A 12,383-nucleotide genomic window follows, 5' to 3' on the forward strand; every position below is an offset into this window, starting at 1 on the left:
CCTGAAATCATTTGAATCACTTATATGTCTGATGTCTGGGGTGGGAAAGACTCAAACAGCTGGGGACTAAACTGCGGGAGCCCCTCTAGCTCTCGGTGGGGGCTCTCTAGTAATGAGGCTTCGAGGTAGCCAGACTTCTTACATGTTGGCTCAGAACTACCAAGGAACATATTGAGAAAGAGAGAGATCCCAGGTGGAATGTTTTTATGACCTAGCCTCTGAAGTCGTATTATTCATGCTGTACTCTATTAGCAAGGCAGTTACGTAGGTCTACCCAGGTTCCAGGCGAGGGAATAGTGACCCAACATCTCAGTGGAAGAGTGTCCACACCACACTGTAAGTTGAAAGTGTGGGATGTGATATACTGATATGGCCATCTTTGGAAAATACAATCTGCCATACATGATTCTATTTGTTCTGTAATAGTGAAAAAATAACTTCAAAGAAATCAAGCCAGAAAATAAAAACAAAGGAAAACCACGAGCCATCTGATTGCATTATTTCATGTAGACAGATCATTGCCAAGGGTGAATTTGTGCTCCCCTCATCAATTTAAACATGTCAAACCCATGGCAGCCATAACCATCTTTCTAGATGCAATTCTGGTCCTGTCACTGCCCCTCTTAAAATGACCCTTTAGCTTCCTGTCGCTCCCCAAATAAATTCCAAGCTCCTTAACATGGCTTATAAAGCCCTTCACACCTGGCCTTGTTTATTAATTTCTCACCTCACCTTCTGATGCTTCCTCCTTTGTCCTTTATGCTCCAGCTACACTGAACCATTTTCCAGTATCCAAACCTTATTTTGCCTTCAGGCCTTTGTACTTGCTATTTTCCTCTTCTGAGACTTTTCTCTGCCCCCATGCTCTTATCCCTCTATTCTCTCCAACTGCTACTCATTTTTCTGGACTCAGCTTCGCTAACTCGGTCTCTCTCCTACCTCCCACCCAACTGGCCTAGGGCTCTCATATCTCCTTCCCATATGCTCTCAAAGCACTGTGTGCCTATGCTAGGGCTCTACAGAATCAGAGACTACAGCACCAGTTAACTAGGCCGTATCTCCCCCTCCATCAACCCACGTGGGAAGATACGGTTTTGTTTTATTCACCACCATGCACAGTGCCTGAAGCATGGCAGGGGCTCAACAAACATTGGTTAGATGAATGAATCTGTGCCTTAAATAGCCCACTGGGTTCAAGTAGACAGCCCTCTCACAAGCCTAAGATTGCGATGACAGTGTCCTGTCTTGAATCTTATAACTGAGGTAGGGCCAAAGCTGGTTGGGATAGTTTGGAATTTTCAGGAAAATATCAGCTGTTTTATGTGGCTGGAGCTGTTCCCAGCATTGGGGGACTCATTCCAAGGCAGGGCCAGGGAGTGCCTCCAGGGCATCTTCCCTTTTCCAGCAATAGTCCTGGTGGGCAGGCCTGCCTGAGAGGGACACACCTCGGCAACAGCTGGTAGGACGTTTGTTTACTTGCTGTGCCTACATCCAGAGCCTATTTCTGGAGCAGGTATTGGATGCAAGCCTGTGCCATTCCAGCACTGATCTTGCCAAGCCCTGTGCCAGGAGAGAACAGCGGCAGTCACTTACCTTATCTCCCTGGCTCCAACCAGCCTTCTCTGGATATACCTAGTTGTTACTGTTTTGCCCTGTTGGGAATTGCCCTTCTCTGGCTCTAAGGTTTAGCAGTAAATATTGCTCCATGTGCTCTAGCTTTCTGTCTGTTTCATCAAGGACATGAGGAAGGAAGAAAGTTAGGGGTGATAAGAAAGGCTCTCTCAACTCATAAATTTTACTGATTTGAGGAAGTCTTAACTGGAGTTCCTTGGGAGTTTCCAGGATCAAAGGAAACAGATCAGCATTTTTGGCCAATACAGTTTTTCCTATGGTTAGTCCAATTTCTGAACGGGAACTGGAATACAAAGAGGTCATTTGATTTATTTATGATCCCACAGTAAGCCACAGCACGGATAAAGATAGCACCCAAGACTCTTGGTTTCAAATTTAGTACATCAATCGCCTAAGTTAAATTTATGTTAAAAAGTTAGCTTTGGGAACTAATATCAAATTTGTTTTTGGTAAATAGAGTTTCACCTTTTTTTAGAGCAATCACTTAAGTTGTCACCTCTAAACCAATTAAGAAACCATAGTTACAACCCATTAGACTCCCTTCTGTGGAAGCCTGTCTCTGTAGAGGAGTGAAGTGAGAAGGCAATAGAGATCTGGGGTCTTCCCCCGCCGCCCCACCCCAGGTTTTCACTCTCGGCTAAACATCTTTCAATCCTACAATTCCTTTTCAGTTCCTCTGAATCACTCCCCACCTTTTCGTATTAAGATTTCTGTTTCTTAGGTCAAAAATGGGAGGTAGGGAAAAGGCAAAGTTGGAATCCTGCCTGAATGACAGAAACGCTGTTTTCTGGTACAGAAACATTCTCTAACCATCCATGATCAGCTGCTCTTTGGGAGAGTATTTTCAGACCTTACTGCTTTTTTTCTTAAATTGTTGTTACTGAGGAAGAATAATTTTGTTTATCATGCAGGGAGAAGGAAAATGTTAGGTGTTTTTTTTTGTTTTTGTCTTTTGGTTTTTTTTCCTTTCTAAACCTATCCATCCATCTGAAAGCCATCAGATAGCTCTGTAGGAAGAGTGAGGTTTGGCACCTGAACCCCAGGCAGAATCCCTTGCAAGCTTAGTCCAGGCTGGATGACTGTCAGTGTCTGGCTTGCTCAAAGTGTCTGGGGAACAGAGGGTCACTCTCTCTGTCAAAGGCATCATACTAATAAAAAGCAGTAAGAATAAAGCTAACACCAGTAGTCAATGGCAAAACAAAAAGGAAAGCCCATCTGGAAATTACGACAAAAATATTCATATAATTAAGCAAGTATATAGAATCACCTGGTTGGTTCCCATCCTTTTGGACAAGGCAAAATTTCTCAATCTACTTGATTTAGAAATGAGCAAATGTTCTCTGAAGGTTTTTATGGCCACCTGCTCATCATTAGGGATTTGGAACCTATTACCCAGAAAGACGCTCCACTGGAGCCATGACCTCAGAATCCTACCCTCAGGGCACCGAGGTTTGGTTTGTCAGAGGGCACATGTTAAAAACAGGAATCTGGCAAAGGTTACCAGCTCTCCTGCATTGACATGCATTTGTCTTTACCTCCTCACTGCCTGGGAGTACCTCTCTGGGAGGAATCAGGTTAATAGCACCACACACAGCTAGTCTGATGAGAAAAGTTTTATGTGGACAATACCAACTGAACAAGAACACCATAAACAAGGTAGGAAGCATAGGCTTAGCCAGGAAAGCTGCCACAAGGAACAGGTGTGGAATTATTCAGGAGTGGTTTCAAATACCAATACCATAAACACAAGTCTAATTTGGAACCTGGCTGTTTTTAAGTGCCAGAGGAAGTCAGGGGAGAAACCATGCATGAAATAAAAAATATACATGTATACACAGAAACACCTATATTTTCACACTTCTTTCGTTCATTTTCCCCACAAGAAACAAATCAGACGAAGGAAAAGCCCAGCCTCTTTTTCCTAAAGTCCCTATATTTATTATGGACTTGTTAGAGAAGCCTCAGATGGGTCTTGGATTCAAGGAAGCAGACTTCACTCTCTTCGGTGCCACACATCCCTGACAATTTACCAAGGGAACGCTTGGAACACAGGCGGGAACATCCAGAAGAGGCGAGACAAAATACGGCTCACTTAACTTGTACATTACACACAAGGGTATCAGTTTGTCCAAATACTTTCACACTTGGTCCTTCACTAGGTTCTTAGCAGACTTCTCACCTGCAGCAACAGAGCTCAGACAAGCTGTGAGACAGAGAGGAAGGCGGTATTTTGATCCAGCACACACTGGGTCAGTCACTTTACCCAAGACAGTCACACGTGCCAGCCCCCAGCAAGTCCTCAGGGGCCCGCAGCTGCTTGCTTGGTGGAGTGGAAGGCTGGGCTTTTTCCCTCCCTAGATTTCTCCTTGCTGCTGCCGCTGCCGAGCTCTCTGCTGTTCCCTCCGGACCCAAGACAGCTGCTGGGCGTGTGTGTGCGTAATTTATTGTTCCACTGCTGCTGGCTCGTCCCCGGGCGCTGGCTTCTCAACCTGCAACTCTGGAGGAATCAGATACTGGACCTCCTCCGTACTGATGGCTACTTTATCTGGCTGGAGCCACCTCTTGAAATGTTCCAAGGTGCTACGAAAGAGCAGGAGAAAAGGGTGGCTGCATCAGACCTCACTGATTAATTACTTAATGATTATCTCAGTTACTCAAAGACTGCCTTCCCGCCCACCACCAATTTCTTCCTATAATTGTTTTTCACTGCTAACACGGGGAGCACAGATACTCCTCTGACAGCTGTGCATCCTGGCAGCTCCGCGGCATAATTTACCCCCTAGCGGGCACTTGGGCGACAAGCAGCACCAGGCCCCCTTCAAATGCAGAGTCTCTGAAGGCTTGATGAGAACAGCTGAAGAGCTTATGCCTCAGTTCCATCTTTTTTTCCTCAAAACGGGAGAGAAGAGAAATTGTCAAGGGGAGGAAACATTCAAATAAATACCAAATTATTAGTGAGGCAGAAACCTGAGCATCTTGAAATCTCTTATACCTGAGGTAGTCTGAGGCTCAATTATACTTATAGCACTTAGTTGTACTAAGCACGATCTTTTGTGTTTCTGTTTGTTTAGTTCTTTCTACAGCAAGATGCCAAGATGGAAACATCTGAGTAGCAATGTCTCCCTCAAAGGAATGGCCACTACGCCAGGGGGCTCTTTTTTGTTTGGATCTGTGGGGAGGGGGAAGTGTCCCCCTCCCACCTTCCTTGAGTACCCAGGATCCTCCACCCTAAAGCTATTAGACATTCACGGTAAATTGCAAATGACTAGGAATAATATAAACCTCATTCTGTGCTCTTCAATAGCAAAAAATCATAAGCCAAGAAATAAGGCCATAACCAGCAGATTTTAGACACCTAAAATGAGGGAATCACGTTGTGGACAGTAGGATTTCCCAGCCCATTGCTCCCTTGCCAAAAGCACGCCATGAGGAGGGTCACACATCTGGCCTTGACATACATGAAGAACCACACAATTCCACTACAAAATGGCCTGTGTTTAAAACATAAACTTTGAAGTTTGAAACCAAATGCATATCTACTGTTTCCTGGCGCTTGTTCTGAACACTGATAGAAAGAAGCATTCCCACAGATGCAGGCTCAGGGCAACAGGTGCCCACAGCTCAACAGGTGCCCATAGCTCAGGGGACTAAGGTGTTATGTGGGCATTTAATCTTCATCTACCATACTTTTCATAAAATTGTTTCAATTATTTCTATAAGGAAGGGAAAACCACATTATTTTAGGTATTAATAAATACACAGAAACATGAACTTGAGGCTTGGTGCTGATCTGATTTCTGAGAAGAATTATTCCTATTTGAGAATTATGCAGGAGAAAGTTGTCTTTTCTTCTCACAACTGGAGAGGAAGGAAATATTCAAGAGGAGAGAATATAATACCAAATTATTAGTGGCTCAGAAATCTGTGCATCTTCATCTTTTGTGTTTGGGGCAGTTTAAGGCTCAATTGGGAAAAGAAAAGAGTAAAATGTATATTATTTTCTGAACCCTCAGAGGGAAGTTGACTTGACCTTAGATGCCACACTGATTTCTGAAGGATCTGGGGGCACGCTGATGCAATATTTGAGATAATGTAAGTGAAAATACTTTGCAAATTAAAAAATAAAATGTAACCATGAAGTTCTATTCACATACTGTCCATGATTTCAGCAGCAGTATCTTCATCTGATACCATGCGACTCTCAAAATCAGTGTTAATGCTATGATATAAACTTAGGTTAAGTCATATTCCCCTAAGACCCTGTGTTAAAATTCAGGTTTTTATTTCCCTCACTGAGTTTCATTTTGAATAATTTCTTACTGAATTTTAAGATTCTGTTAGGAAGAATAATATTAAGAATAGCTAACACACAGTACTGACCCTGTGCCAGGCACTGTTCTAAGTGCTTTATACATAGTAACTCATTTAATGCTCATAACAACCTTATAAGGTAAGAGGTACTACTCCTGCTTTACAGAGCAGGAAGCTGAGGCACACACAGGTTACTCACCCAGAAACATACAACCAGTAAGTGGCAGAGCTCCTGCCCCCAGTATCAAGCACCATCCTGCTCTTTGTGGCAGAATGCCCTCTCCTCCTTTCTGCATCCAGCCCATCTGCAGATACTGTTCTCCTTTGGTACAAAACCAGACCCCAGAGGAAGCTCAATGGTCTTTCAACTCCTAAAGCAGATGAGTCACTTCCGCTCATCTGGCTCTTTTCTTATGCTGCCTCGTTTTGTTAGGTATGTCTACATATATATTTGTCAGCTCTCTCCACCTAGTTCTGAGGACCAAAAAAAGGCTCTAAAACGTCCTTACACCTCCCCTCCATGCCTATGACATCAAGCACAGTGCCTTCATAGTAGATGCTTAAGAAATTCATTCATCTGGTCTACACAAATTTGAATGTCTACTCAAATTTGACAGAAATATGACAGAAACTCTGTAAGGCAGTGGAGATTCATAGGTAAGAAGACTTGGTTCCAGTTGTTGATTGATTACTATTTTCTCAAGCACAGTGTGTACTTAAAATGAAGACAATAGTTTATTCTCAACTCTGTTCAAGCTGTGATCAAGTTGTAGGTGGGGGGGCTTCCCTGGTGGCACAGTGGTTAAGAATCCACCTGCCAACGCAGGGGACACGGGTTCGAGCCCTGGTCCGGGAAGATCCCACATGCCGCGGAGCTACTAAGCCCATGAGCCACAACTACTGAGCCTGCGCTCTAGAGCATGCGAGCCACAACTACTGAGCCCACGTGCCACTACTACTGAAGCCTGCGCACCTAGAGCCTGTGCTCCGCAACAAGAGAAGCCACCGCAATGAGAAGTCCGCGCACGGCAACGAAGAGTAGCCCCTGCTCGCCACAACGAGAGAAAGCCCGCACGCAGCAACGAAGACCCAACGCAGCCAAAAAAAAAAAAAAAAAAAGATGTAGGTGGGGAATTTGCTTTTTAGCAAAAATACTCATTCCCAAAAATCTGCCACTGCACTAAGCAAATAAAGCAACCTTAAAAAGGATGATTTTAGCTCAGAAAAGCTGATGTTGATATCAACTTATATCTGGACTCAGATGTCGCTCTCCCTGACTTTAGAGGAAGAGAAATGCTTTCAGTGAAACAGACGACGCGTCACCTGGAGCTGGACTGAGAATCAATTACCTCTCATCAGAATCAAGTCCATCCACAAAGAATTCCGATGCTAACTTCTCCTGGAGGAACCGATCCCAGCATTCCTTCTTTGCTTGGGCCAGGGTTCGAAGCATGTCCTTGGAAGTCACTTCCTGATGTAAACCTTTGATTCTTCTCAGTTTCTTCTCTGAAGAGAGAGGAAGTTGAACTTAACAAGGAAAGTGAGTATGAAACAAAACTAATCTAAAATGCAAAATGCCAGACTTCCCTGGAGGTCCAGTGGTTGAGACTCTGCGCTTCCACTGCAGGGGGCACAGGTTCAACCCCTGGTCGGGGAACCAGGATTCCGCATGCCACACAGTGCGGCCAAACAAAACAAGACAAAACAAAATGCAAAATATCAACTTAAAAATTCTCTCACTGATGAGTACAAGCACACTCCCTGAAAAAGAGCTCATTTTTTTAAGGAGGACAAACGTACATTTTTCTTTTTCCATCCCAATGCCTTCTCTCTGCATTGTATCAAATAACTGTTTAATTGTTTAACCCCAGAAAAGGGGTTTATAGGTTCTCATAAACAAATTGATGGCATGGTTTCTTTGAAATCACAGAAGCCCAGCAGGTATCTCTCTAAGCAATGCTTGTTTTCCCTGGCTTGACATGTGTATACTATTTTCTTTTTTCAACTCCTGAAAATAGTCTCTGGGAGGAGTAAATGGTTTTTTTGTTACAGTGTCATAAAGTGGTTTCCAAACCTCATGAGAAAGAATTAGATAAAATGAAGAGAGATTCGATGGTTCATTAGACACAAAAATGGACTTGATGAGAAATCAATAATAAGAGACCTGTAAGATCTCTATGTGTGATTAAGTTCTTGATTAAAGAAAAGGAATCTCCCAACATTTTTTTTGAAGGTTGTTCTGCTTGTGGCCTGGATGTTGGAGCCTAACAAAAACAAACATCTTGTAATCCCTGTGAGGGTGGTCCATTATGGCTTCCTGGTGATACATGTTTAGTTACTCTTCTTTGCATTTTAAGTATAATTGATGAACAGATAGCCCCTTTAAAAGAATACAAGTAAGGGTATCACCATTTGCCTTCTGCCTTAATTTAGTCTTGCCTCCAACTATAATAAATAGGTAAATGATGACTTTTTGGAGGGGAGGGGTGGACATCAAGCCCACCAATAGAAACTTTATGATTTGCAATCTTGCTTTCATTTCTAAACAAGCCGCATCAGCTGGAACCCACTGATCAAAACAAACACCTTTTGTTGCTACAAGTTACCACCAAAAGCTCACCCATGTAAAAAAAAAACCTACAGTTGATAAATGTTAAATATTTGAGGTTTTTTTTTCTCCTGGAGGATGGGTAAAGGATTATGTATATCTCAGGTTGAACTGGTTAAAAGTTTTTAATTGTTGCTCTTAGTGGATTCTCTGATATAAGTTTATTTGGCAATAAAAACAATCTTTATGTTGTCAGGCCTTGATTGTCAAGGTGGGAGGTAGTCTTTTGGGCTGGAAAAGGTCTTCCCCTTTCTGAGGGTGCTGAGTCCCTGATCAGATGAGATCAGGCAGAAATAGGTGCCTTGCATCCTCCAAACCCGCTTGCCATTATCTTCCAGACTCTGCCATAGGCATCAGGAATCCCTCTTATTTTCTTCAGGGGAGGACATTTTAATCATCATCTTAACTGATTTTAGAAAAGATCCGTGGAGTTTTAACTTTCTGAACCAGTCTTCACCAATCAAAAACATCACTGAATCCATGAAAGTTTCTTATATGCCCTGGGCACAGAGCACCAACAAGCCGAAGGATCTGGTTCTTCAGCTTCCTCAGACTGTGGCTTCTTCTCCTTATCATCATTAAACAGATATTCTGACTACTACAACAGAACTGGTAACCTCCTCGGCCATTGCTGCAAGTATTACTATACTATCTCTGGTGGCTTCCCAACAAATTTCATATTACACCCTCATCTTTCTCATTAGCCATCATCCCACCTGTGTTTTTCTCATATTTTTTTCCTCCATACATCATTAAATAAATTCCTTCTATTTTTCCAAGAAACTTCTTAGCAATCATGTAAACTCTATTCTGACTCTTCTTTCTGTCCTTCCTCAAATGCTTCTTCTTCCTGAATTGCCTTTCCTTCCTCAAATAATTATTCTCAGGTTTGGTTTTGTGACACATTGATGCATCTCATGGATGTCTAATAATAAAGGTTAACACAATTCTGAAGATTGGCGATCACTGCCGAAGACTGATATTTGTCTTTCCCCTAGCACGGGACAATCTGAATCTCTTTCCTGTGTTAGGAGTCTCTCTAAATACTTAAGGCCACAGGACAGGGCAGTGAAGATGTGTTCAGGAAATATTTAAAAACTAAAATGGCTAACAAGAGGCAGGATGAATTTTATGTCAATATACTCCCATCCCAACCATCAATCTATTAAATATAACAATTTCTCAAACTGTAGCATCATAAATCCACATGTAGCTCTGGGACCATGACCTTCTTCTTTCAGGATGCATAAGGTATGACACTTTGGGGTTATCTGAATACATGGGCCACCAAGAGTGTACAAGAGTGTCCTACAGAATGCCAATAAATAAAGCAGAATTTAGATGAAACAGTCAGAGGCAGGAGATGACAAAGACTGTTAAGGGATGTACAAGGAAAAGGGGGCTCCTTCCCAACAACCAACCTGAAACACCCCCTAGAATTACATCTGACAGATACATGGGGTAAGGACAAAAAAACAAACAAAAAAACAAACTGAGAATAGAAAACCAGGTTTGATGTAACAGAACTTCAGCATGCTTCCTTAAAAACCACCAGCTTCTGATTAAAAAAAAAAGAAAAGCCATCTAACTTACCTAGAGATGCTAAATACACTTCTGAATCCTGCAGGGGAGCCCAAGGCTTTACAGCTGGCTGCACAGCAAAGTCTGGGGCTTCCCTCTGGCCTGTGCCTGCAGGGTAAGAATCCATAAAGGAGTCTGAGAAAGCATTGCTGCCACTATCCTCTTGGTCAGGATGTGGCAGACAGGAACAGATTTCGGCCCAAAGATCCGGGCCAGATCTTGTAGTTGTAGAGTCAGTGTTCTCAAACATTTTCATTTGGAATCTGAGCTGAAAAAACAGAAGCTCAAGTGAATAAGGACTGACTTAGGAAGGAAGGTAATAGCCTTTTATGAAGTTTCTCTTAACAAAATTTAAAATGTCTTCTATTACATTCCTATGTTATAGAGAAAAAGATGACAAAAGGGTAATTAGGTTCCTCTTCTGGCTCTGCACTCAGGTTGTTTTCATAATGAAGTTTGTCTTTTAAAATGGAATTTCTTTTTTAAATTAATTAATTAATTAATTAATTAATTAATTTTTTGGCTGTGTTGGGTCTTCGTTGCTGCACATGGGGTTTCTCTGGTTGCGGCAAGCGGGGGCTATGCTTCGTTGCAGTGCGCGGGCTTCTCATTGCGGTGGCTTCTCTTGTTGCGGAGCATGGGCTCTGGGCACGTGGGCTTCAGTAGTTGTGACACATGGACTCAGTAGTTGTGGCTCGTGGGCTCTGGAGCGCAGGCTCAGTAGTTGTGGCACACAGGCTTAGTTGCTCTGCAGCATGTGGGATCTTCCCGGACCAGGGCTCGAACCTGTGTCCCCTGCATTGGCAGGCAGATTCTTAACCTCTGCGCCACCAGGGAAGTCCCTTAAAATGGAATTTCTATAAGCCAGACACAAAAGGACAAATATTGAATGATTCCACTTATATGAGGTCTATGCAGTCAAACTCATAGAGACAGAAAATGGAATGGTGGTTGGAGGCGGGGATGGTAATGGGAGTTACTGTTTAATGGGTACAGAGTTTCGGTTTGGGAAGTTCTAGAAATGGATGGTCGTGATGGTTGTACAATAATGTGAATGCCACTTAACAGTACATCTAAAAATGGTTAAAATGGTAAAATTTATGTTATGGATGTTTTAACACACATACGCACACACACACACAGGAATTTCTAGGACATTTCCAGTGAGGACAACCATTCTGCACTTTTCTCCAAAGATCTCCAAAATGCAACCACTCTGTCCTCAGCCAATTAAATTCTGTTTTCAATAGGACACAGACTAAAGGCCCTGCACAGTTCCATATACAGTACACCAGGATAATAAAAATGCTGCTTGGTGAAAACTGTCAGAGAGTACTGTCATATGCAAGACTCACGTGCTCATTACATGGAGACGCTGGGCTACACGGCTCATGTTCTTATTTTAATAGAAAAATGGAAAGATAGACATTGTCATCATTTTACAGATGAAAAAACTGAGGATCATAAGGGTAACTTGTCAAAGGCACATTACTGATACAGAGTGAATCCCTGATTGGAAACCAGACCTGTGCCGCTCCAAAAGCCATGTTTTTACCCAAAATCACTCTGCCTGTTTGGGACTCTATACTGAAAGTAGCCTGAGCAGAGCTAAGTGGGAAGGGCTACCCACAAAGCCTGGGGGCTTTCGTAACTATCTAGTCTAATAGGATGAATTGACACCTTCTTACAGGAGGGACCTTTGAGATTAGGAAGGCTGCCTGGGAAAAGGTCTGAATAATTCCAGGAGTGAGAGCCCAGCCAGCGCAATGGCCCGGAAGTAAAAGGGCCAGACATGTGACGGAGTCCCTGTATGAACTGTCACAGTGAGGCTCCACTCCTATCCCAAAGTCGTTTGAACCCACCCACACCAAAACTTTGCTAGCATCAGAGCCCTGGTCCCCTGGTCCCCCGGTCCCCCGCAGGAAGTCCAGACCAGCGCGGAAAACCCTGGTGTCCAGATCCCGGGCCTCAGTCACTCCGGCCTCAAGGACTTGGCTAGGCGGGACGACTCAGGCCCCGAGGCACCTCTGTGGTATCTCGGAATGTGGCCGGAGCAGGGGATACAAAACGCTGGGCACCCCCGCGCATCTCCACCTACCGCAACCGCCTGCCCAGCAGTCCGCAAACGCTCAGCTCAGTTCAGTCGCTGGCAGCCGGGGAGAAATAGGGAGGCGGAGTCTCCAGGTGACGGATCCCTGGAGTCCTCCAACCACCGCCCAACCTGGCGATGTTCTGTGCGTCAATTGGTCGA

The 12,383-nt window shown here is 43.6% G+C and overlaps 1 protein-coding gene across 2 annotated transcripts; it reads right to left on the reverse strand.

Annotated features, from left to right (window-relative positions):
- Positions 1 to 3,230: 3,230 nt before the first annotated feature.
- On the reverse strand, positions 3,231 to 12,381 carry CCDC32 (coiled-coil domain containing 32). Of its 2 annotated transcripts, none has more exons than XM_082387290.1 (4): positions 12,231 to 12,381; positions 10,145 to 10,395; positions 7,293 to 7,449; positions 3,231 to 4,212 (listed from the first exon to the last, which is right to left on the reverse strand). In XM_082387290.1, the coding sequence occupies exons 2-4, from the start codon at positions 10,386 to 10,388 to the stop codon at positions 4,074 to 4,076; spliced, it is 540 nt and encodes a 179-aa protein (XP_082243416.1). In that variant the 5' UTR covers positions 10,389 to 10,395; positions 12,231 to 12,381; the 3' UTR covers positions 3,231 to 4,073. The 2 variants fall into 2 exon arrangements, with proteins under 2 accessions (XP_082243416.1, XP_082243415.1); XM_082387289.1 differs by having other exon boundaries at positions 10,145 to 10,400; positions 12,231 to 12,334.
- Between the last annotated feature and the right edge of the window lie 2 nt (positions 12,382 to 12,383).

The sequence above is a fragment of the Balaenoptera borealis genome (assembly GCF_965194805.1).
Source record: "Balaenoptera borealis genome assembly, chromosome: 3".
NCBI classification, from domain to species: Eukaryota; Metazoa; Chordata; class Mammalia; order Artiodactyla; family Balaenopteridae; genus Balaenoptera; species Balaenoptera borealis.